Below are 23,138 nucleotides of genomic sequence, written 5' to 3'. Positions count from 1 at the left end.
GAAATAACAATTGTACGTTATTAGAAAAGGCTAGTCACATGAATTCTTCGGTGGTATGACTACCGTGGCCATCTAAAATAAGGAGGCGCTTCTCCGAGGGGGTAGCTGGCCGAGTCTCTGGAAGAAAGATATTGCGGAGCCATGCGACGGCAGTATCATCGTCAGACCAGCCGTTTTCAGTGGGTTTCCACTTCCAGCCCTTAAATGGCTGTAAATCGCGTGGATACCATTGTTGTTGAAGGCTTCCACCTTTGAAAATGACGACTGGGTTCAAATACCGGCCGTCAGCGGAAATACATTCGATAATCGAGGTCCAAATTCGGTCTCCTTTCTTCTTTTTCTGGAATTTCTTTCTTTTCTTAGATCCAACAACCAGGCCGTTATCTCCAATGCCAGAAGCAATGCCAGTTTCATCCATATTATACCTATGCTTGGCTGAAATAGCCTCCACGCCTGGAGGCTTCAAATAGTCAAACCAAGGCCGGATAACGGCCTCACAGGCTCGATCAGCACGGTTTGCATGGATTCTCCGAGGCCTAATTGTAGAAATAGATGGATTTCTAGCCAAAAACCGGCTAGTCCAGCGTTTTCCGAGGGTCTCGTTATCTTCGAGCATTCTTCTAGCTAGTTTCCGAATTTGGGCGTGGGTTGGAGGGTGACCGAGCGACCCTTGGAATAGAATCCATTCGGTTAAGCGTTCTTCCATAGCCGGAGAAAGCTTTTGATTAAGAATTTGGGCCTTGGAGGCTGGCTCAGAACCACGAACCCGATTAAAGAGAGTAGTAGGGGGGATGCCGTGATTTTCAGCAGAGCTACGGAGTAAGCCAATTTCTGCATACTCTGCCAGCGCATTCTGCAAATCCAACTGAGTATATCGCTTCATCTTTCATTTCTCAATTGAATGGAGAAAAGAAGATAAGTATTGAAGCAGAATTGGTCGAGTTGCAAGCGATTGAAATAGGTGAGTTGGGTGGCGAGCGGCAAGTCCTTGATGACAAACCTTGTTCCAAATCCAGGGGTGTTTCATAAGCAGACCACCTGACTTATCAAATTAAGCTTTTGCCTAGGGCATCCACCAAGTCCCTAGCCATGTAAGATTATCTCGTTGGCATCGTTATATCTGAGCCTGCAAAACGCTATCGAGGATGGCCTTTACGGGGGCAGGACGGATGGCCTTGATTGCCACAATAATTATTGCAACTGGCTGAGAACCTGGCCCCCAAATGCGCGTGGTCTTTTGTTTGGCGACAACGTGCGAGTGCAGATGCTGAAATCCAACACTGAGCCCCTCAAAATGCAAGTGTTCGGGCTCGGCGCCTGGAAGTGTCGGAAGAAGCCGTTGGGCTGCATACGTGGCGCACATACTAGCCACCTGTGGCCTAGTTCAAGAAGACACGAATGACATACAACAGCAGGGTAGCTAGGCCATGCCCACCTCTCCTTCTTCTTCCCAATAAAAGCACTCTTTTGGTCACTTTCTAAGTGTCGATGTATGTGACAGCCTCAGTGACAAGAAGCGGAGGTTGAGGCCAAAAGAAAGGCCTAGCCTCCCTAGTGCGTTATTTGGAACGCAACCTCCCAAGAGGGGTTCAGCCAAGCTTACCAGCTGCCTAGCCAACAAGCCTATCGTCCACAGTGAAAAAAGATAAAGATCTTTGGCAAGTTACGGCACAGGGGATTTAACAGTAAATGCTCGGCCTCAGAAACCTGGATGGCTAGCACTGTGGGGATTACTCCCTGGGGCACAGGATAGGGTGGCTCTTTTCTTTGGCCCAATCCTCCGTACCGGTCTAAAGATTGGTTATTGCCGAAGAAGCCCACCCCGGCTGGCAGGGAGGTCAGAGTCGAGATACGCGCAAGGAGCACAAGACTACTGAGGACCCATCTCTGACAATGCCAGTGCGCACATCTGAAAAGATCTGAGGACCAGCCCCTTTGCTGACCATCTTGAGATAAGTGCCCTTAGATAAGGGAAAAATCGCTGCTCAGCTGCCAAGGCCGGTCACGGTGCGCCACGTCCTCGTATTCGTCATTCGAAACGCCACAACCCTTCTTGCCTCTTTCTGGCTGGTTTTGATTGGGTGCTGTCAAGCATCTGGCCGTGAGGCACAGAATCACACTAATAAGAAGATGGCTGAGTCTTTGAGGGTAAGGCTTTCTTGAATAGGGGGTGGCAGAACTCATTTAGATCGTTATATTTCGACCCCGCCCACCCGCGCCGAGCCTGGCAGCTTCACCCTCTGACTTTTCGATGACCTCTCGCCAACGCACGACAATTACAGCCAAAGCTAAATTGGGGTAACATTGGCGAAATGGATGCAGAATATCGTACTAGCGACACAATGGCTTCAGAGACCTCTCCAATCTCCGGCTCAGATGACTCGCAGCCTGAGACTGCCACATCAACAGCACCCGGCGAGCCTTCTCCGGGTCCCACAAGCCAATTGCAAGAGTTTGGGGAAGAAATATCAAGCCAGTTCAACGACGTTGACGGCCACCGTGAGCGGATCGGGGCCAATTTCATGGCAATGATCAAGGAGCAGCAAACATTTTTAGAGAAACAGCAGATCATGGCCGAGCAACAACAAAAGCAGCTCGATATCCAGGCGGCGAGAATAGCTGAACTGGAAGCTCGTATCCCAGGGAAAGAGCCTGCTGTCTCCACATGTCAAGTTGTAAGTCCACACTTAGCTACGAACCGCGTTTGAAATCCTAGAGTGACCCTTGCTGATCAGCAGTCGCCTCAAAAATGCTAGGAAACCGCTCCGAATCCACATAATACAGTACCGATATGGATACAGACTCGTTGGAGAAACTTGAAAGCGAACTGGAAAGCCAAGTTGAGAATGCTACTCAAGATACTGAGCGAGATCTCGCTGGTGGCCATTGCTCTCCTCACACTGTACTACGCCATTTGCGGCATTCAGCTCGCAGACAGAGCGATTGGCCTTGCGGAGGAAGCCAACCGGCTCTCCAAGGAGGCCTATAAACTAGCGGTCGAGGCACTGGACGTGCAGAAGACATGGTCCAAGACAACCTACGACGGCTTTATGGTCAGTACCTGGATGCAAGCGCAAACGTCGTGTCAAGACAACATCGTAAGTAAACACCTACGCCCACACCACCGACCAAAATATTCCCCTTCCAGACGTCTGCGGCAGGGGCAGCCCGTGATTGCCTCCAGTTAGTTAACCTTGACCGTGCATTGATTAGACAAGCTTTCCAATCAGCAACAATACATTTCAACATTGGTCTGCATGGGCAAAATCTACCACAAATCAAAAGTGCACCTCGATGGAAAGCTGCACGTGTGAGTTGATCAACCCTACAGCCTATGTTGGAGAAAACTTGCTGTATCCTTATTATTCGCTGGCAAATGGGACTGCTAGCCTTCCGTTTCCTTGGCCGGGTCAATAATGATGAGGGAGTCTCGAAGTGAGATTTATAGTAATTAGGACTTGCTTTCTTAATGTGCAGAGTGTTTTCGATCTTCATGGATAATTATGATGCACAAACTTACTTGCTTGTTGTCGCCCACTTTGAGCCACTTTTGAGCCACATTGTCAAACCACATACCTGCATATCCCTCCAAACACTGCATATCCCTTCATTCGTGACTTTCAGCCCTAATCCCTTTTTCCGGCTCCCAGACTTCCGGATGCCCTCTTTTGTCTCCCTTACTACGGCTAAGTCCCTTACGTAGCACGACTAAACAGACCGTTGAACCAGGTTTCCTTTGTCCTTTTCTTAGAAGCATAAAAGGCCTTCTTTCCTATATTATTAGATAGGAGGAAGACAGAAAATCCAAGACCCTTCAAGCCACTATCAACTTTGATCACGGGCAAGACTTATAGATTTTGCCGTGGCGCTGTGCTGCAATAAACCGCCACTCTAGATGCTCCATATATCTTCAAATTTCTATGGTCTTTATAGTTAAGAAGCAGTAGACTGAGTCGAAGTGGAGCGATTCAAAGAAGGAATCTCATCATAATAGGTACCTAATTCAACCGGATTCAGGGTCTCCACCCAGAGTCAAGACCGGCCTCAACCACAGCAAAGACGGCTGTCGGTTGACACCGGCTGTCAACTAGGTTTGGTCCGCCCGGCGCCTGGTCATTATGTGAACGAACACATCACGCTGTAGGACGCCAAGGAGTGACGGCGCGATGGCTTCTTTCACACCCAGTCCATTGAGCTGGGTGGACTGGGTCCGAACAGTGGCTGCGCAACTGCACGCAGTCCTTTCCGAAAGCATCCAGCGCGTCGCCCTGCGTTGTCACCCAAAAGTGAGGATTGAAGCCGATAATTGGACGCCTTCTCAACCTTTCCACGGGAATGCTCCCAAGAAACTCCACAGAGTGCATTAAAGTTGACAGATGGCGTGGTTTAGGTGGCATGACTTGACCTATCTGCTTCTGGATGCAATTCAGACTCAATTGAGTCGAGGCATTAGGCCGCGAGCGTCAACTACTTTGGGAGTCGGGCAAGGAAGCATCATGTCCCTCCTCAAGGGGCATTGGGCCAAAGGATAACCGCCTCGCCCTGGGAACTTGAGCGCTATTAAGAGCCCAGTGGCTCGCAGCCCTCGACTGTCCATGATCAAGTAGCGCCTCACGTCAACCTCATCCGCTTTGGGTTTCCCTGACGCTCAAGCTCATCAACATGCGACCTATCACCGTTGCCCTTGCTGGCCTTAGGCTGGTTGGCGGCAGTCTTGCTACCACTGCCGACTGCTCAGCTAGCGCTGCAGATGCCTTCACCAGCGATACCTGCTGTCCTGTACCCTCACCACAGCGCCGCCGCCACCTATGCCGGACAGACCTGCCTCCATGTCGAGCTCACCGCCGTCTCCCCCGTCACAAACATGCATCTTGCCATCCTTGATAGCAACGGCAACCCCTCCAAGCTCCCGAACGGCCTTGGCAATTGGCCACACAACAGTTACTATTCGTACTCGGCTGGAACCAATGTCGGCAACTGCTGGGTGCCCGTCTCGGCCGTGCTGGCCGCCTTGAACCCGCCATCGGACAGTCTCTGCAACCAGGACATCATCGTCACGGCCGGAATCTCCATTGACGGAGCCACCTGCTTCAACCTTGGAACCCTGATCGGCGACCCCAATGCTCCTAGAGGCCGGTAGTTCATGTACACCAAGGTCAGCTTCGCGTGTCCCGGCATCTGCATGCACTCGTGCTGCTGCCCGCCGCCGCCGCCGCCGCCGCAGTACCACTGGTGCGACATTGGCACCGCGTTCGGACACAAGCCCGGCACGTCCAACTTCAACGGCAAACCCGTCAGCCCCGCCCTAGCCGCCACCACGTGCAAGCGATGGGGCAGATACGATCTGACCGCCTTACGCAAGAGTAAAAGCAAAATTGATTGGCGCAAGGCGGTTTGCCCACTATTTCTCGCTCACATCTGCTAAGACGTTCAATCCTTAGCAAGTCTTATAAACTAGTTCCGTATTTCGCTGTCTTCTTGTGTTTATGTGAAGTCCTCATAATCGAGTGGCAGGCCCCGGCCTGAATCATGCTGGTAAAGTTACTATGTTTCGGCCTTGAAGAATTAGCTGGGAGCGAGTTAGTAACAAGAATGGCTTCATGGTGATGGCGATACGAATGGTGAGCTACACCTAGGTAGCCATAGAATCTTCGTCATCTTCCCAGTCTGATGATGCGCATGCCTCCTCCACAGGAGCAAGAAGGGGGTTGCCGAATACCTCCCGCTCAAGCTCAAAGACCAGATCCTCTCTCTCCTTGCTCTTGATCTGGCGAGTCTCGACAAGAGATCCCTCTGTGTTTGCACTCCTGAGCGGCGCCGGGTGGGAGAGCATCTGCATTTCGATCAGTCCTCCTGGTATTGTGAGATAAGGTGCGTGGTTGCAAAAAAGGCGAGCCTCACGGTGATGCCAAACAGCCGCCGGATTTTGAAGACAAGCCCGCTGGCACAAACTACAACCTCGTCCTCTGGATTCTGCTTTGATTTCCTGTCAGCGTGCGGTCTTATCATATACCAGGTGCATTTACCAGCTTGGCTCGTGGGGGCTCTCACCTTGGGAGAAAACTCCCTGCAGCCGCCAGCATCTGTTGCATCGGACCACCCACCGCCGACGCCCAGGTTCAAGACTCCATGGGCATCTACTGTGAGTCCAACCGAGAAGGCGCGGCTGCCTGACTCCCACACATTGAGCAGGCACTTCTTGGTGCTGTAGGTATCCCTGATAATAGCCAGACCGTGCGTCTTGATATCCTCGCCTCTCGGGCTAGCCATGAGAGCATCGATATTGTCGTACGTCCAGCGTGAGAACGGGGACTCGTGGAGGAAGCTGCGGGCGCTGATGGGTTTTACAGTTATAAGGACCGCCCCGGCGTTCTCGCTGCCCTGGTATTTGTAGAACGCCTTACCCGTTGCGGCGCCCTCGGGCAATCTGCCCGAGTTTTCGCGGTCAGCAGTGATGTGCGCACCTGTTGGCCCAACTTCAAGGAGAGAGCATGCGCACCTGGCCATCACCTCGGCAGTGATGTCAGACTCGGTGACTGACGAAGAGTACAAGGGCGACCACCCCTCATCGAGGGTGGAGTCATTCGCCAACAGCTCTTCCTGGGGCGGCCTAAAGCCCTTGGCCTTGAGGTCTTCGCTGTCGTCCAGCTGGGCAATGGGCTGCCACTTGGCGTTGCTGTCCCAGTAGCCCACCGAGCCAGGCCGCATCTCAGTCGTAGACGGAGGTCTGTAGAGGCAGCGTCCGTAGCCGAACTTGGCCATCAGTTTCGCATACGTCGCGTCCATTACGCCGCGTGATCTGCGGTTGGATCTTGTACTTGAAGAGAGCGAGGGGGGGGAGAAAGTGGTTGGGGAGCGGGGGTGGGCAGTGGGTGCAAGTCTGTCTACCTAATTAATTAATCCAATAACAGAGAGGCTGAGCTGCGCGATTTGCACGGCCTCTGGCAATCGTCCCCGCTTTTAGTTCCATAGGCCACCGCCGATGGTTTTCCTGTCCGTGATTGGGCGACACGGGCTCCGCCTCAGCCCAGTGACCCACCTGATTGAACAACATGCGTACGTAAGCCGAGCTGCAATCGACTAGCGATGGCTGCCCATGACATGCCCGCACACGCCCCACGCCCCACGCCCCACGCCCCACGCCCTACGCCGACCGCGTTGCGCAGTTCTACCCGTCGATGGAGTCTCCCGAGGAGCATGCGCAGACGCATTGCGCCCGCGCCGGCACGCTGCTGCAGAGATACACCAAGAGCCATTCCGACCAGGTCCAGAATGAACAGCTCTCCCTCGACGCCCTCGCCGAGCTCGACGCAGCAGCTTCCCGCACTGGCCCCAGCGAGCTGTCAGAACGTATTACCCAGATCACCGCACTCGGCGCGAGCATCCATCTCGAGCGCCTGCTTCGCATGGGCCTAAAGCCCGACGCGGATGCGGCAGAGTCGGGTCTGAGAGCGCTCCTCGGCAACCAACAACCCGCCTCGGCTAGCTACTGCCTGGCACTGACAAAATTGCTGACGATCCTCCACATTCGCTACGAAAGGACGGCCGACAGACAGTTTGTCCTGGAGAGTCTCGACTTGGTTGGAAGCGCCATCGCGAGCGTGGGCCGAGATGATGCTGCGTGCCTTCCGGGCTTGCTGGGAGCCTGTGGCCAGGCGCTGATCGACCTCTCCGAGTGCGCTAATTCACCGTCGGCACTGGAAATGGCCATTGATGTTCTGCGCGCCGCAGCGGGTGCCGCCCAAAGTTCGAAAGCTGTTGGTTCAAGCGAGTGGGTGCTCACCCAGCAGACCCTGGCGGAAGCGTTACGTCGGCGCTTCGAGGCGACGGGAGGCGAGCGTGACATTGCCGAGGCCCAGGCAATCTTTGACGGCGACGACAGCAATGCAAGTCTCTCCCCCCGCGAGACGCTGTCGTGTTTGATGGCTCGGCTGCGTGTCTTGCACTCGCGCTGGAGACTCTGTCCCGGTGGCGCTTCGCTGAAGACCCTGATAATGGAGTATTCTCAGGCCAACCAGCTCCTTGTCCTCAATGATCAGAGTCCCATCCGCCCCGAGCTCTTCCAGGCCACCGGGGCTGCATTCAACGAGATGTCCTTTGACCCAAATCACAAACGGGGAGTGGCCTTTGCCTCCATCCTGGGAGGATACCGGGCGGGAGAAGAGTTGCTGTCGACGTGGGACGAGAAACCCGCCGACTGCCCAGGGTTTGCCCCATACTTGTTCGCAATGGGCAAGGCCTGGGAGCTCCAGTTCCACGCATACTACTCGCCCGAGGCCCTCGGTGTTGCCCACGGCATGTTTTCCCAGTGCCTCAGACTGACCAGTCCCGACTCGAGCCACTACGCGCTAAGAGCAGCCGCAATGATCGGAGCCCAGCGGATGAAGCGGGACCTAGGCTTCGCCGGGGACAAGCCGGGAGACGAATCTGCGATAAAGACTCTGACGACGGTCTTGCTTGGCAAGCTGCCCTTGGAAGCAAAAGCAAAGGCCGCCGTTGCCACCGAGTTGGGATACACTGCGTTGCGCCAGTACGACAGCGCCGCCGCCGCCGCCGCCGCCGCTCCCCAGAAGACTTCCTCCTGGTTGGACCAGGCGATCCGCCACTTCCGGAAGGCCGTGTCGTTCAGCTGCACTGACAAACTCTCCCAAGTGTATGCCCTCAAAACGCTCGCAGACGTCTTGGCGACGAGAGCGAACAGTCATCTTCAGCGAGACCTCAAGGAGCTCGCCCTGAAGGACTGCGATGACGCCCTACATGTCCTCGACCGTCTCGCCGCGGCCTGCCAGGACATCAAAGTCAACCTGCAGGAACGGTACGACACCCTCGGCGATGTCAGGGAGGTGCAGTTCAAGATACACGGCGACCAGAGATACGCGGAGAATGCCATTGAAGCCTGGGAGAAGCTATACGCAGGAACGGACGGCGTCTCCATCTCGCGTCTGATGACGGCCACCAAGGCGGCGGCCCTCCAGCAGCGCATTTCCGGGGACCACGGCAGGGCAGCCCGGGTGTATCGGAGTGTCGTGCTGGCATTTCTCCAAGTCGTGTCGCCGTCGGATACCAGGTCGGAGCAGATATGGAAGCTGCGGCTGCTCGGCCGCCTGAACGTGCGGGCGCTCAGCGAAGCCCTCATGGCCGGGTGGCCCGCCGAGGAGGTCCTCGAGGTCGCTGAGCAGTGCCGCAGCGTGATCTGGAACCTGGTGCTCGGTCGAAAAGCCAGCGCCGCGGACCTCGAGGCTAGACACCGGGCCCTAGCCGCGCGCTTCGTGAAAGCAAGAACACTTCTGGCAAGAAGCCCGAAGGCTGCGGCCGGGGCAGCAGCTGGCGACAGGTCATGGGGAGGGCTGCTGGCGTCCAACCAATTCCATACGGCGGACGAGTATAACGAAGTGCTCGCCGAGATACGGCAGCAGCCTGGGTTCGAGGACTTTCTCCTGCCCGGACTTTCAGCCGAAAGGCTGCTCTCGGTGTCCTCGGAGGGCCCAGTCGTCCTGTTCGTCCAGAGCAACGTGTCGTCCCATGCCGTGGTCGTCTCGCAAGCGGGAGTCTTGGTCGAGCCCCTGCCGGATTTTAGTCAGAAGCGCTGCGAAGAGCACTACACACACTTCAACACCTTCTTGGAGGCGCGCCAGAAAGACCCCGCCAGGGCAGGAGAGGTGCTCGAGGACTTGCTCCATTGGCTGTGGGACGCGGCGGCGGGCCCAGTCGTCTCGGCGCTTGCGAAAGCTGGAATATGTCGGCGCGACCCGCAGCCGACAGGCAGCCGTTTGCCCCGGCTGTGGTGGGTAAGCAGCGGCTGGATCAGCGTGTTCCCCATCCACGCCGCGGGCGAATATAGCAACTCGAAAAACCCGAAACCAAGCGAGAGACGGCGGCACGTCTTTGACTTTTTCGTGTCGTCTTACACGCCTTCGCTCGGGGCCCTAGAATACGCGCGGAGGACAATGCACCGCATGAGCTCTAATACGGTCTCGGCTACTGATACTAACCGCCTCCCCGAGGCCGCACTAGTCAGCATGAGGTTCACGCCCGACGTGCAGCCGGACCTGGAGCACGCCGCTAGCGAAGTGCGAGAAGCCGAGGCCATGCTGCGGCGCGGATACAAGGTCACCACCATGGGACACCCCAGAGAGGAGTTCCAAGCCGTGCCGTACCGCAAGCCCGTGGTGCAGGCGCTGCGGACGTGCGAGGTGGCCCATTTCGCCTGCCACGGCGTCGCCGATCCGCTGGAGCCGCTCCGCAGCAGGCTGCTGCTCTGCGACTGGAAGGGGGGACACTCGCTGACGGTCGGCTTCCTGATGCGCATCGAGTTCAGGTCTTGCCGGCTCGTCAACCTCTCGGCCTGCGACATGGCCGTCAACCGGGACCTGCTGCTGCGCGAGGAGGGCCTGCACGTGGCCGGCGCGTTCCAGATGGCCGGCGTGCCGAACGTGCTAGCTACCATGTGGCCCATCGTGGACGCGGTTGCGCCGCAGGTGTCGAGACACGTGTATTCGGAGCTGCTCGGCAGTGGTGAACGGCTCCAGGTTGCAAACGTTGCCGAATCTTTGCACAAGGCCGTGATGGGTTTGATGAAGAGCGGCGAGAGTGTGGCGGTTTGGGGTCCTTATGTGCACTTTGGTGCCTAAACGATGAAGCATGTGAGACCCTCTTGGTTTTCGTGACCGAGAAAGCATCCCTAAATCTCAAGCATACTTCTGTTCTACGGATGAGAAAATACCTGACCTATCCCTAGTCCCCTAGCGTACTTGGTGTTTGAAACAACCCATATTCTCCATCAATCCACAGCCGTGGGTCGGATGGCGTGATGGTAGCGCGTTACTTTCCGGTGACGTGGCATGACTCGTGAGTCTCCATTCTCGGCTGGCGAGTCCCAGCTCCATCGAACCACATTTTTGCTTCTTGTTTACTCATCATACTCTTCTCCTTTGTTTTCGGACAGACCTGGTGTAAGATGTGGTCGCTGCCATGTAAGATGTAGTCGCTGCCATGTAAGATGTAGTCGCTGCCATGTGGGCCCTTGTTCGTTTTTACCACTGTCGATTTGATTGCCAAACAATTTGCCAAGGCGAACTATTTCAGAAATACAGTCTAGCAATCAGCTCAGGTCCGAATGAAAAGACTGGACTGGTTTCAGGCCGTGTGCCGCGTTGTTGCAGTCTTTCCTGCCGTATTCAGATGCGCTGCATTCAGCATGTCACTTGGATTTTCGACGAGACTGTCCGCAATCCAGGAAACCACAAAGTCCCACGGCAGTGGACTAGAAATTATGATTAGCCAGATTGGTGTACACTATGTACGATTAAGCATATATAAACCCAGAAATTTCCACAGCTTCGAGTCTCAACCATCCCGCAAATGAACTACAACGCCCTCGGCGCTTGCTCCGAGCTCAACTCGACGGCATGCAGCGGGTAGTACATGTCGGCGCCGGGCGCCAGAGTAGTGGCGTCTGAGACAGGCGACACGGTCACGGGCGACGAGTGCTGCAGCTCGGCCGCGTTCGCCGGCGTCCCCATCTCGGCCGTGGGCTTGCCACCCAGCTCGGCTAGAGTGCTGTCTTTGCCGCCTTCCCCGAGCTCCGCCGCGGTCTTGGCGCCACCCAGCTCAGCCAGCGTGTTATCTTTGACACCTTCGCCGAGCTCAGCAGCGGTCTTGCCGCCGCCCAGCTCAGCCAGGGTGCTGCCTTTGCCGCCCTCGCCGAGCTCCGCCGCGCCTGCTGTTCCGTCGGCGCCGCCCTTGGCGCCGGCCGCCTTGCCCTGCCGGTAGAACACGTAGGCGATTGCGGCGACGGCGGCAATCCCGCCCAGAGCGGCGCCGATGCCGATGCCTGCCTTGGCGCCCGTGCTGAGACCGCCGCTTGAGCTGTCTCCTTCTGCACCACCTCCACTGACCCCTCCACTAACCCCTCCGGCGGTTGACGACGGCTGACTGGTGACAGGACTCGACGAGGTGCCCGACGTCGAGTGGCTAGTATCTGTCTGGCTGCTCGACGACACGGTATGCGTGCCACTGGCGGTGGATCCCTGGGAGGAGGTTGGAGTGGGCGACGAGACGCGGGTTGTCGGGGTCGCCGGAGTCGTCGGGGTCGTTGGGGTCGTCGAAGGCGGCTGCGGCGTGGTCGACGAAACTAGCGGCGAAGTTGACGGGGTGGTCGTTGGCGGAGAGTCTGACCCGCTCCCGGCTATGGTGAAGGGGGAGGAGTAGTTGGGGTCGTCTGGCGAGTCCGAGTCGTAGATCTCAAACGCTAGGATGCCGTCCGACGGGAGACTCTGCGGCGGCGTCCAAGTGAACGACGTCCCCGACACCTTGCCTGCGCAGTTGGCCGAGCGTGGTCAGGATATTCAAGCAGACAGACAGACAGACAGCGCCACTCACTAGCTATGGTCAGCAGGACCTGGAAGGTGGTCGTCGAGGCGCCGTGCAACAGCACAAGGTCGACAGGCCCCGACGCGTCCGACCAGGTGATAACAAATGGCTGGCCCCTCTGGACGTTGAAATCCGAGTTTGTGAGGACGGGGCGCCCGAGGCAGCACTGGACGAGCAGAGCAATGGCCAGGAATTGGCGCCATATTGAAGGAGACTTCATCGCGTGTAGTTAGTTGGTGAGAACTTGGTGAACCCACCATGTCGCGATTGCCGATTTTCTTGGGAAGAGAGGGGACAGAAAACGGCTTATCGGAGTGGGCAGGCCTCGGTATTTCAAATCAGTTGGGAAACAGCCCATGCGAGACTAGGGCATGCATGCATCTACAAGCCAGTCATCTGTCAAACCGAGCGCCACCAAATGCGCACGGGAGGGTTGCTGGCGGGGTCCATTGGGCAGGGGCGTGCGACTGAACCGGGTGAGCTGAAAGGGGGAATGATGCGAACGCGAGCCGCATGCCAAGACAATAGTGCTGTTGTGGTTATGGCTTTTCCACGAAGGTGGTCTAGCTGCGAGATCGGGTTGTTTTTGATCAACACCTTGCTTTCTGAACTGCCTAGGACCAAGCCGTTTGAACCCTGGCCTTCAAGAATGCCTGTCTCGTCTCTATTCCAACGCTTCTCGGGCTTGATGCCCCGAACCGCCGAGAGGGCCAGGTGTTCGAACCAGGCCGTGATAGCTTCCTTTATAGCTCCGTTCAGGCGCACCGAGTCAATCCGCTGTGCTCTTTGGGTCCGAATTGCCGGGTTCCGGGCCATGTAATGCCTCACCCACTTCACTCCGACCTTGTCAGGCTCCCCGAGCTTCCGGGCCAGCCGGTGCCGAAGTGCATGCTGGAGCCTGTAAAGCAGCGAAAGAGCCTCAAGAGTTTGCCATCAAACATTGGCCTTCTTCTGGCAAAGATTAACGGCGGAATTAACGGGGGATACTCGGTACAGAGTATTTTGCTGCCGCCTGACCGACAGAGCCGCCGTCACAGACGAGTTTCATCGCCGTCAACATGTCCAGTTCGCTGTAGATAGGCATGGTTCGATTGAGAATTGAACGAGCTCTCGATTGACGAAGAAATGAAGGAATTTAGGGTTGTGTTGAGAAAGTTGCGGTGCGATGAAGAAAAAAGTGTCACGCGCATTCACAGGGCAACGGGAATGGAGCATTTGATGCAGGGAGGTAAAGCTTGAATTGTCTGAAAAGGTCTGACTTTTTGTTTCCTTTGGGAGGGCCAAAAGTCTCTCTTTTATAGTTATGAATAGTGGCAGCTTCTAGGTCCTTCTTTTGCTCACTAATCCCTATTGTCGTGGCAAAACCAGGCAACTGCGCGTCACCCTCTCCCTCACTCGGGTGCGGGTCGCGGCTGAGGAAAGAGCGTCCTTCTGAAAGACGTTCGCTCATTGGCCGCACCAGAAGGACGACAAAAGGACAATGCCAAGCCCTCGGTGTAGACGCGCAGAAAGGCGGCGCAATCATGGAGCGAGGCGCTGGAAATCCTCCATCGTCTTAATGGAATAGATTTTATGTCGTAAGAAAAAGTTGTTTGTAGGTTTGAAGAAAGCCGGGGCGAAGCCTCAACTTTAAAGCATTCAAGGCTATAGCCCAGTATAAAAGATGGGCACAAAAATGCACATGTTCAAAAGTTAGGCACTAGTTAATACAAGGCACTAATACACCCCGATGAGTCAGCACAGATAGCCAGCCGCTACACATAGGGTTAGGGTTACAACGAATGCCAAAAAACCAAAACAATATAACGTGATTGTATAGCGAGCGCGCATGTATAGCGAGCGCGCACTTTTCCTACCCCAATTGAACTATTATACGAAATACCAACACCACAAAGGAAAAAAATTAATAGAAACTACTCAGAATCTAATTACTCATCCATTTTCGCGTCCTCCTTGCATGTATGAGAGTTGTGTCCTATTTTGCCGCAATTACTACAGTGTCGTAAACCTGTTGCGTTGCTCCTCGTACGACCACCCCTCGATCGCTTTTCCTTCTCTACCAATGCATGCGCATCCCTTTGGGCCAAAATATCACTCGCTTCTTCCATAGTTAATGGTCCTCCTGCCCGGATACGACTTTTTTTTTTTTTTTTTTAGCTCTCCGGCGTTTGCTCAATTCTGCATTTGCTTCCTCAAGCTCTCGCACGCGCGCCTTCATCAACACCATCTCGTGCATAACCTTCGTCGTACCCTTTACAATCTGATCAAGGGCCTCAATAATCGGGGTGGGTGAACTGCCTTGATGTCTAGCAATACGATCCTTGATGTGTATTGACTGTAGAGAGGCTTCGGTAGCATTTTGTGGCGTTTGAGAGACCCAACTATCGTACGAGGCCTCGGGGGGCCCAGTAGGTGTTGGCGTACGAAGCTTGATATCTAGCCCGGAAATGACCTTCTCTGGGTCGAATGGAATAAGGCCTGCCCCTCGAAAACCTCCTTGTACGTTTTCGGGTTCAAATGTCGCGTGGAATGCGTTGAAAAAGGCGAGAAAGAAGTCGGGCTTAGTGATGTGGTGAATATGGTTGCGCATCAACTTCTCAATTTCCTTGCCGTACGACCGCCTCAATACACTAAAACACCCGATATCAAGAGGCTGAAGTAGATGTGATGAGTGCGGAGGCATACAAAGCGTAATGTTGTTATTTTCTTTGCAATAGTCCTCAAATTCGGCCGAATGGTGGCTCTCATGCTCGTCAAGGATTAGGAGTCGCTTTCCACCTATCGTACGGCGGCAAGAGTGTTGGTCAAAGTGTTTAATCCAATCAAGACTAATCTGGTTATTCGTCCAACCAGTTTCTGAGAGATCCACTACCCAGTCGGATGGGAAAGGGCTATCGCGATACCAACTCTCGAGGTGGACTTTGCCCGCAACCACTATATACGGAGGGATAGTATCACCACCCGACCGTACGGCCTGAATCACGGTAGCCCATTCCCGATTACCAGGCTGGATCTTCTTCACCTTCACACGGCCGTCGGACGAGGTAACAACAAGTGTTGACGAGATCTGGCTCATCATAAACCCAGTCTCGTCAAAGTTCCAGATATCCGACTCGAGAATCCCATATTTCGCAATTGTATTACGAACACGGTCAAACCACGCGCCAATTATCTTTGGATCTTCGCATTTAGCTCTTTGGTAGTCGTACGGACGCGTCCAACGCATCTTGAGCTCTGGTTGTCGTCGTACGAAGTTTGCAGCCCAGTGTGGTCCGACGCGTGACGCGTTACGCGTCGCGCGTAGCAAATTGGCCATATCTTCTATTATACCGTATCCTGGCGAAAATCCTTGCTCGTATAGGTCGAGAGCCCTTCGTATGATAACCTGCTCTTCAAGGGGGTCAAGATTCCGCGAATTGGCAATAATTTCTGCTCGAGGGAGGACTCCGTTCGAACGCCGCTCAAGTGTTCTTCGGGGTACGGAATATCGGGCTGCAGTAGTTGCAAGGCGAAGATTCTTATCGCGTTGCATAGCTTGAAGGGCAAGCTGTATTTGTGCTTCATTTCGTACGGCGGGCATGTTTTATCGTGGAGAAATTTACGATGTTTTACGATAGTTCAATTAGGGTAGGAAAAGTGCGCGCTCGCTATACATGCGCGCTCGCTATGCAATTACGTTAAGCCAAGCCCGCTTGTTGGTAAAAAACACAAGAGCCACGGAACATGCCCAATATAGGAACTATTATTCCGTGTAGAAATGAATACACAACTACCCTTATTAGTCTAATGAGGGGTATTACATCTGGCTTGTGTTATTGTTGGTTATGTCCTGCATAAAACTGTCCTGGACACCATGTGACGTAGGCGGCAGCGGCGACGGTCGCAATGGTGCTAGTGCTAGTGCTAGTGCTAGTGCTAGTGCTAGTGCTAGTGCTGGTGCTGGTGGTGCTGCTGCTAGCGGTGGTGGTGCTGGTGTTCGTGTTGGTGAGGTCGCAGTCGTGGATATGGCCGTAGCCGTGGACGGGGATGAGGCCGGGACTGGGGTTAGAGACGGGGGCGGAGACAAGGAGGTGGATATAGACGGGCTATTTGGTTGGTAGTTGTCACGGCCGGCTGGGAATGAGGGCGGAACTCCTCTATTTGGGCGCTATTGACGAAGATTCTAAACTAAAGGGAAAAGGGAAAAGAAGCTCAAAAGTCTCCCCTTGCGAGATTCTTCCAGGGTGTCTCAAGGTGGGGCTCTGGTCGGGCTTCCATTGGTCAGTCGGGTGGATCCACCCGACTGGCGTCTGATTAGTCAGAGCGTCTGGGAGGTCTGGAAGGCCAGGCCCTCACACTTACCACCCCCAGCTCCAGCTTTCACTGTGCCTAGATGGTAATACAACGTGTCGGGATGAATTGGCGAATGGGGGGAAACCGCCCTGTCTCTCGTATACGAGAAGGGGCCTTTCATTGGGCCCGTCAGCTTGAGTCGGGCCCGGCACAGCACAGCACAGTCAGCTTGTGTCACCACCAGTCTGTTTTGCCTGTGGCGCTCGTCTTTGGAGAAATCTAAACTTTGTGCTGGTTGAATGCGATCAGATCTGGTCTGGTTGGTGGTAATTAGCAAGAATTTGATGTGCAAACCGGACTGTTGAATATTCACGATAATTAGTGCCATATCTTGGAGAGAATCCAGATTCGGTGAAAAAGTTTGTCTGGGGCCCCGGCAATGACTTGAAATCATTGAGAAAGATACGTGATTGGAATGTTTATGCACAACCCCATTCCAAAAAAAAAAGGAGGAAAGAGTGAGGGCTGTATTAGCTAAAAGTTTGAGAATTAAGGGCACAGCAACTAGAGAAACAATGGCGCAACCCGAGCCATGTCAGTTGGACGTTGGGTGACCTTGCAATGAGTTGATAAGTGCCAGACCTATCTTGAATATGTATAGTATCTGATCGAGCTTGTGTGACCTAGGCTAGATTCTTCCTTGTCCCGCCCACCAGGGGATGAGAAAAAATCTCGGCTCAGAATAATTCAACCTTTCCGCTGTTCTGTCCCCTGAGCCGTGTCAACACGACCCCTGTTTCACCGCCACCCCCCTTTTGACACTAATCATGTGCACACCTGCAGCAAGCAACTCCATGAATAGGACAGGTCTTGACAGAGAGAACAAGCACGCCCCCCCCCGGAGCCAGTCTGGGCGGTGCGTGTCAATATGAAGAAAAGAAAACCCGAATGGAACCTGCCGTTGGCAGATCATGAAATAAGCCAGCTCAAGACTGATAGCCGGCCCAGGGATCGAGCTCGATGTCAATGGGCCACTGGGCGGGGGCCTGCAGGGGGCTGCCGGGCTGCACGGGCGTGCCGGGGCGTGAGTGGATGCCGGTCGTGGCAAAGGCGCTCGGGATGTACAGGTGCTTCTGCTGGATTTTGTTGATCTTCGCGACCTCGGTGTCGGACAGCTTGCCGGGGATCGCGCTGCGGTTGGCGGTGAGCATGCCGTCGAGCCAGGCCTTGAAGCCCTCGTGGCGGCTCTGCGTGGGCAGCCGGGTCATGCCCGCCATCAGCTCGTTGATGAAGTCCTGCGGCGTCGGCTTGGCGTTGAGGCCGCCCTTAGTCGTCCAGTTCTCTTGCAGCATGCTGACGTGCATAGCGAGCGCGAAGATGATCTGCTTGTTAGCCTGCTCGTGCGAGCTGGCGCCCCCCTGGCGGCGGAACTCGACGGTGCCGCACGTGGCCTGGATGTTGCAGAAGTTGGTCGACATGTACTTGTTGTAGTCATTGGGGTGCTCCTTCTTGGGCGGCGTGACGCGGTCCTTGTTGCCGTACATGAGGTCGACGACGTGCAGCACCGACCGGGTCCTGGCCGTCAGGAAGGGCCCGAACACGTGGGCCCACTTCTTAGTCGAGCCGGCGGCGTAGAACTCGCCGTAGCGCTTCATGAGGTTAGGGATGTGCGTCGTGTTGGCCACGGCGTAGGGATTCTCCTTGCGGTCCTTGGGCATGATGGTGTGCAGCGGATTCTCCCAGTAGCACGTGCCGCAGGCCACGTCGGCGATCTGCTCCTTGGTGTAGTAGGGGTAGACGGTGCTCGTGCCTGGCGTGACGTGGACGTGCATGGAGCACGAGTTGTTGACCCTGATATTGAAGTATTCGCTCAGCGTCTCGTACACAAGCTGCACCTCTTCCTTCCAGTCCTCGTCGGCTCTGATGGGGCGGGAAACGATCTCGATGCGCCCTTTCACCAAAAAAAAATTGGTCAGTTCGAGCTGATCTGCGTGGCTGGGACCAGTTCGGCCAACTTACAGTAGTGCTTGGACGGCGCCTGCGCCTCGTCCAGAGACTCGTCATCCACGACTGACCAACCACCAAACTCGATCACGCCGTCATCCATGGTGACTCCGGCTTCACCCAGAAGGTTCTTGACAGCGCGGTGGAGCCGATTGCGCTGGCTGACCTTTTTGTCCTTGACGTCGGCAACGCTCTCGTTGGCATCGGTTGTGATATCAAAGTCCCAGCCCTGCCAGGGCTGTGGAAGCGGCTTGCCTTCATGCTGAAAGGCAAACTGTCGGAGTTCGTCGACGCGGTCCGCCTTGAGTTCGAGGAGGAGCTCGTGCTCACTGCCCCACAGAGGAATCGGGGACGCCATTGTGGATGATTGTTGCGGTAATTAATCGGTCAACTGGATAGAGAATAATATGCGAGGGAAGATGAAATGTGCACGACGCTTTGTTGGACCGACGAGGCCGTGACTTGGTGAGGGACACATGTTGTGATATATAATTACTCGACGGTCAATGAGCCGGCTTGAACTGTTCCAACTTGGTTGGAAGACTCCAATGATGCGCAGCCCCGGTGTTGTTGGCTCGTCATCGTCACGCCTCGTGGGCCCAACAAATGCGGCAGACGAGACCCGCCCAGCGAGCGAGCAGCTCGGCGAGGCCATCACGGCGATGGCATGATTACGGATTCTTGGAGAGTGAAACGAACAGGCGTGTTGCGCCGCCTCGGGACACGGCGCAGTCGGTCTCAGCATCGAGACATGTGGATCGGCGCCCGACGCATGTTTGCAAAGGCTTTACGAATACGCGAATCGGCAAATCTGCCTCGTCTCAGCCGATGACCTGTTTTGGCCTGCCTGGCAGCGTTGCACCCAAAATAGCAAGGGCACAGGCCAACATGGTTCGGAGCTAGCGGCGAGGGAGGGTCATGTCGGGTCGTACAAGACGGCGGGGCGGGGCGGGGCGGGGGGGATGTCAGTGTCAGCATGGCAAAGACTCAGGGGCCCCCGAACATTCCGGCTGACCGCGTGCGCCTCCCCATCGGTGATTTCTTGTGCTGCTTTTTTGCCCCGTCTGTAGCTGCTACGCCCGCCTCAGCCTGGGCCTGGACCTACGCTCCAAGGCATCGAAATTATGACATGTCTTGACCCTGGCGCCGGCAAAATAATTATATATAATTATCCTTGGCCGCCCCTCGGCTCGAAACAACACAGCTACCCACCCATATTTCCCAGCTTCCCTCCCCAGTCCCTTGTCCTCACGCACGTACTGAAGCCGCCATCATGGCAGAGACATCGCTCCGAAAAAATGTCCTGGCTAAGACCGTGCCGACGGCCTCTTCGAGCCAGCAGAGCCAGGAGGTCTCGGCGCTCTACCGCACGTGGCCACATGTGGCGGGGCTCAAGGCGGCCAAGAAGCAGGTGCCCGCCATCCCCATCATCTACGACCCCGAGAACTCGAAGCAAGTGGCGGCGCTCGTGGCGGCGCTCGGGCGCCAGCTCAGCAAGACGCCCAAGCACGGCTCTGCCGTCGGCCATTTTGACGACAAGGCGCCGCCCGACGCCGAGCAGGTCACCTTCGAGCTCGTCACCATCTCGGAGCGCGGGCGGGTGAAGAATGCCATGGCCACCGCCCAGCTCAAGCGCGTCGAAGTCGACAAAGAGGTCAAAGCCGGCTTGCAGCTGCCCTCGAACCCGCCCACCCCGGCGCCGTCGCGGCCGCACACGCCCGCCACGGACAAGTGAGCACCGGAACCATTACCAGAATATCACGTTGTCCGCGTTGCAAATCACCAGACTTTTTCCTTTCTTTTCTTCCGTCCATTTTCTCTCTCCCCCCTTCTTCTTCCTTCGGGAAAATGGGGTCGATACGGAGCCGGGCTCTGGTTTGCCCGCTGGCCAGAGCAAACAGCTGATTTGAAGGGGAGATGGGGGGATGATGTCAAGGGGCATGTGCTGGACACCCTGGGAGCTGGGCAAAGTTGTGTTGTTTGAAAGTGCCTTGTTACATACCTACCTACATAGCTTACCTCTTGAAGAGCCCCTGAAACAATCGGCAGGACCGATGGTAATAAAACGTCGTCTCACGGCAGTCTCTTTGAGTGCTATTCACAGGCTAACACATGAAATCCCGTAGTCGATTCCAGTGATAAAATCTCGCAAGATGACGATGGACGATGGTGATCCAGATTCATACCCCTGAACCCGTCACCGCGTATGCATGCGGCACAAAGTAAAAAGCTTGTTTGTTGCTTTGGAATGCCTCGGGAGCCGACACGTTGGCAGGGATCGGAAGGGCCGGAAAGGGACCTGATTGGCCGCAACATGTCAGAAAGACAAAAATAGAAAATAGGACATTTGTCAGAAAAGCCATGCCACTTTCGGCCTGGCTCGGGTGCCAGCACCTAATTAGGCCGCCTTTTCCACAGGGTAAACACAGGTCCCCGACCTGCCTGCGAGGCTTTTCTCTCTTCCACACATCAATCAATACACACACTGCGGATACCCTCATTTTGACTGCTTCTGCATACCTATGGCTTCCAAGAACATTGTTTCGGTTTACGAGCCGAGCAATCCCACCCACCCGTTGCTGCAGTGGTCAATCTCCCCGCGCGCCCCTTTACGACATTTTTGACTTATTCCACCGATCCACGCCTTGACGAAAAGCCGCATCCAGGAGGCAAAGGGTGGACTACTTGTCAATGCGTACCGCTGGGTTCTCGTCAGCCCCGACTTTCGCCGATGGCATGACCGGCCGGAGAGCCGTCTTCTCTAGATCAAAGGTGATCCCGGCAAAGGCAAAACCATGTTGCTCTGCGGCACCATCAACGAGCTAGAACAGTCTATTATTGCTGAAGGGTGCTGCCACAACTTAGCTTATTTCTTCTGTCAAGCTACCGACTCACGTATCAATAACGCAACTGCCGTACTACGTGGCTTGATCTACCTCCTTACCTACTAGCAACCACGTCTCCTCTCTCATATTTGGGGATATATCGACGCGGGGAGATCACTTTCCAATGTAAATGCGTGGGTTACCTTATCGGATATTTTTGGGGAAATGCTTGAAGATCCGAATCTGAAGGCAACCTACCTGGTCGTTAACGCCCTTGACGAATGCGTTGTCAACCCGCCGAAGCTTCTAGACTTTGTCATCCGCATATCGTCCGACCGGGTGAAATGTCTGTTATCAAGCCGGAACCAGATCACCATCGAAAGAAAGCTGAGATCTAATGATAGGCGGACGAGACTTAGTCTTGAGCTGAAGGCAAATGCGATGTAGGTGTCTCACGCCGTCAATATGTATATCGATGACAAGTTATCCAACCTCGAGCCGCTTCAGGATGATGCGCTACTAGAAGATGGGGCCCTACTAAAAGATCGAGTGCGGGATATTTTGCGCGACAAGGCAAACGGCACGTTCCTCTGGGTGGCCCTCGTCGTACAGGAACTTAGCAAAGAGGATGTTGAGAGCTGGCATGTTTTACAAATTGTCGAAGAAGCGCCGCCTGGCCTGGACGGGTTGTACGATTGTATGTTGAATGAGGTCAAGCGGCACGGACGGGATTCGGAACTCTGCCGGCGTATACTATCGACAGCGACGGTAACATACCGGCCGCTTCACTTGGCCGAAATCGGCGCCTTATCTGGATTACCGAAACAGAATGTGAAGAGAATCGTGGTTAGATGTAGGCCGTTTCTCACAGTCCGAGACAACCAAATCTACTTAATCCATCAATCAGCTACGGACTTTCTACTCGGCAGGGGCACGCAGCAAGCTCCTCAAGGCCCCTTTAACTAGGTCTTCCTTCTGGGAGTAGAGGATGTACACCATAACATCTTCTTAAGGTCGCTTAGTGGGATGTCCGTAGTATTGCGACGCGATATGTACGGTTTGGAGATACCGGGATTCCCAATCGGTAAGGTTCAAACGCTATCTTCAGACCCACTAGCCATAGTACGGTACTCATGCGTCTTCTGAGTTGACCATCTCCGCGACTCGATTTCCGATAAAGGCGCTCTACAATGTAATATACTATATGCGATCTAGACCTTCCTTGAGCAGAAGTACCTTTATTGGCTCAAAGCTCTTAGCCTACTCCAAGCTATGTCGGAGGGTGTTATTGCCATGAGATAGCTTAAGCTCCTACTTATACGTATAACCTATTACCGTTAGAGAACTATACTAATAGAGATGCAGGGGCATACTAAATAGAGGCAGCTAACGGCCTTCGTTCGAGATATATATCGGTTCGCTCTCTCTAACAGATGGATAATAGAGCAAGCTCCTCTCCAAGCGTATATATTAGCCCTCTTATTTGCACCAACTTCCAGTCTAGTGAAGAAGAAATTTAAGGCGGAAGAGCCTAGCTAGATTAGTACGAAGCCAATATTAGAAGCGGACTAGAATACATGCCTGTAAACGCTAGAAGGCCATAACGACTGGGTTCAGTCAGTTACCTTCTCACCAGATGGCCAGCAGCTCGCATCGGGTTCAGAC

The 23,138-nt window shown here is 54.8% G+C and overlaps 7 protein-coding genes across 7 annotated transcripts; 4 read left to right on the top strand and 3 right to left on the bottom strand.

Annotated features, from left to right (window-relative positions):
• Positions 1 to 2,342: 2,342 nt before the first annotated feature.
• Positions 2,343 to 5,425, top strand: B0T26DRAFT_757213 (uncharacterized protein; the record flags this gene model as incomplete). The annotated part of the gene is made up of 4 exons (XM_060446220.1): positions 2,343 to 2,675; positions 2,859 to 3,053; positions 4,739 to 5,053; positions 5,141 to 5,425. The coding sequence occupies 4 exons, from the start codon at positions 2,343 to 2,345 to the stop codon at positions 5,423 to 5,425; spliced, it is 1,128 nt and encodes a 375-aa protein (XP_060290553.1).
• B0T26DRAFT_732278 (uncharacterized protein) lies at positions 5,202 to 7,127 on the bottom strand. Its single transcript, XM_060443103.1, has 4 exons — positions 6,500 to 7,127; positions 6,052 to 6,427; positions 5,902 to 5,973; positions 5,202 to 5,833 (listed from the first exon to the last, which is right to left on the bottom strand). Exons 1-4 carry the CDS (start codon positions 6,784 to 6,786, stop codon positions 5,633 to 5,635), a joined length of 936 nt encoding a protein of 311 aa, XP_060290552.1. The 5' UTR covers positions 6,787 to 7,127; the 3' UTR covers positions 5,202 to 5,632.
• B0T26DRAFT_732273 (CHAT domain-containing protein) lies at positions 7,121 to 11,017 on the top strand. The gene has a single exon (XM_060443102.1). The coding sequence runs from the start codon at positions 7,179 to 7,181 to the stop codon at positions 10,629 to 10,631; it is 3,453 nt and encodes a 1,150-aa protein (XP_060290551.1). The 5' UTR covers positions 7,121 to 7,178; the 3' UTR covers positions 10,632 to 11,017.
• Positions 11,018 to 11,323: 306 nt separating this feature from the next.
• B0T26DRAFT_508968 (Ser-Thr-rich glycosyl-phosphatidyl-inositol-anchored membrane family-domain-containing protein) lies at positions 11,324 to 12,681 on the bottom strand. The gene is made up of 2 exons (XM_060435410.1): positions 12,382 to 12,681; positions 11,324 to 12,316 (listed from the first exon to the last, which is right to left on the bottom strand). The coding sequence occupies exons 1-2, from the start codon at positions 12,590 to 12,592 to the stop codon at positions 11,367 to 11,369; spliced, it is 1,161 nt and encodes a 386-aa protein (XP_060290550.1). The 5' UTR covers positions 12,593 to 12,681; the 3' UTR covers positions 11,324 to 11,366.
• Positions 12,682 to 17,174: 4,493 nt separating this feature from the next.
• Positions 17,175 to 19,092, bottom strand: B0T26DRAFT_732266 (uncharacterized protein). Its single transcript, XM_060443101.1, has 2 exons — positions 18,664 to 19,092; positions 17,175 to 18,595 (listed from the first exon to the last, which is right to left on the bottom strand). Exons 1-2 carry the CDS (start codon positions 19,004 to 19,006, stop codon positions 17,631 to 17,633), a joined length of 1,308 nt encoding a protein of 435 aa, XP_060290549.1. The 5' UTR covers positions 19,007 to 19,092; the 3' UTR covers positions 17,175 to 17,630.
• Positions 19,093 to 19,921: 829 nt separating this feature from the next.
• B0T26DRAFT_681333 (uncharacterized protein) lies at positions 19,922 to 20,383 on the top strand (the record flags this gene model as incomplete). The annotated part of the gene is made up of 1 exon (XM_060440628.1): positions 19,922 to 20,383. The coding sequence occupies one exon, from the start codon at positions 19,922 to 19,924 to the stop codon at positions 20,381 to 20,383; it is 462 nt and encodes a 153-aa protein (XP_060290548.1).
• A 1,234-nt stretch (positions 20,384 to 21,617) lies between these two features.
• On the top strand, positions 21,618 to 22,157 carry B0T26DRAFT_732264 (uncharacterized protein). Its single transcript, XM_060443100.1, has one exon. It carries the CDS (start codon positions 21,699 to 21,701, stop codon positions 21,918 to 21,920), a length of 222 nt encoding a protein of 73 aa, XP_060290547.1. The 5' UTR covers positions 21,618 to 21,698; the 3' UTR covers positions 21,921 to 22,157.
• Positions 22,158 to 23,138: the final 981 nt, after the last annotated feature.

Source organism: Lasiosphaeria miniovina (assembly GCF_030549165.1).
Source record: "Lasiosphaeria miniovina strain SMH2392-1A chromosome Unknown B0T26scaffold_8, whole genome shotgun sequence".
Classification (NCBI taxonomy): Eukaryota; Fungi; Ascomycota; class Sordariomycetes; order Sordariales; family Lasiosphaeriaceae; genus Lasiosphaeria; species Lasiosphaeria miniovina.
The sequence above is the reverse complement of the archived record's forward strand: the minus strand, read 5'-3'. Positions and strand labels throughout refer to the sequence as shown.

Coding starts and splice junctions, on each gene's coding strand:
- B0T26DRAFT_732278 (XM_060443103.1), bottom strand. CDS start 6,786: ATGGACGCGACGTATGCGAAACTGATGGCCAAGTTCGGCTACGGACGC. Junction 5,974..6,051: donor GCAGGGAGTTTTCTCCCAAG/GTGAGAGCCCCC, acceptor AAATCAAAGCAG/AATCCAGAGGACGAGGTTGT. Junction 5,834..5,901: donor GGCGGCTGTTTGGCATCACC/GTGAGGCTCGCC, acceptor ATCGAAATGCAG/ATGCTCTCCCACCCGGCGCC.
- B0T26DRAFT_732273 (XM_060443102.1), top strand. CDS start 7,179: ATGGAGTCTCCCGAGGAGCATGCGCAGACGCATTGCGCCCGCGCCGGC.
- B0T26DRAFT_508968 (XM_060435410.1), bottom strand. CDS start 12,592: ATGAAGTCTCCTTCAATATGGCGCCAATTCCTGGCCATTGCTCTGCTC. Junction 12,317..12,381: donor GGTCCTGCTGACCATAGCTA/GTGAGTGGCGCT, acceptor CCAACTGCGCAG/GCAAGGTGTCGGGGACGTCG.
- B0T26DRAFT_732266 (XM_060443101.1), bottom strand. CDS start 19,006: ATGGCGTCCCCGATTCCTCTGTGGGGCAGTGAGCACGAGCTCCTCCTC. Junction 18,596..18,663: donor GGCGCCGTCCAAGCACTACT/GTAAGTTGGCCG, acceptor TTTTGGTGAAAG/GGCGCATCGAGATCGTTTCC.
- B0T26DRAFT_732264 (XM_060443100.1), top strand. CDS start 21,699: ATGCTTGAAGATCCGAATCTGAAGGCAACCTACCTGGTCGTTAACGCC.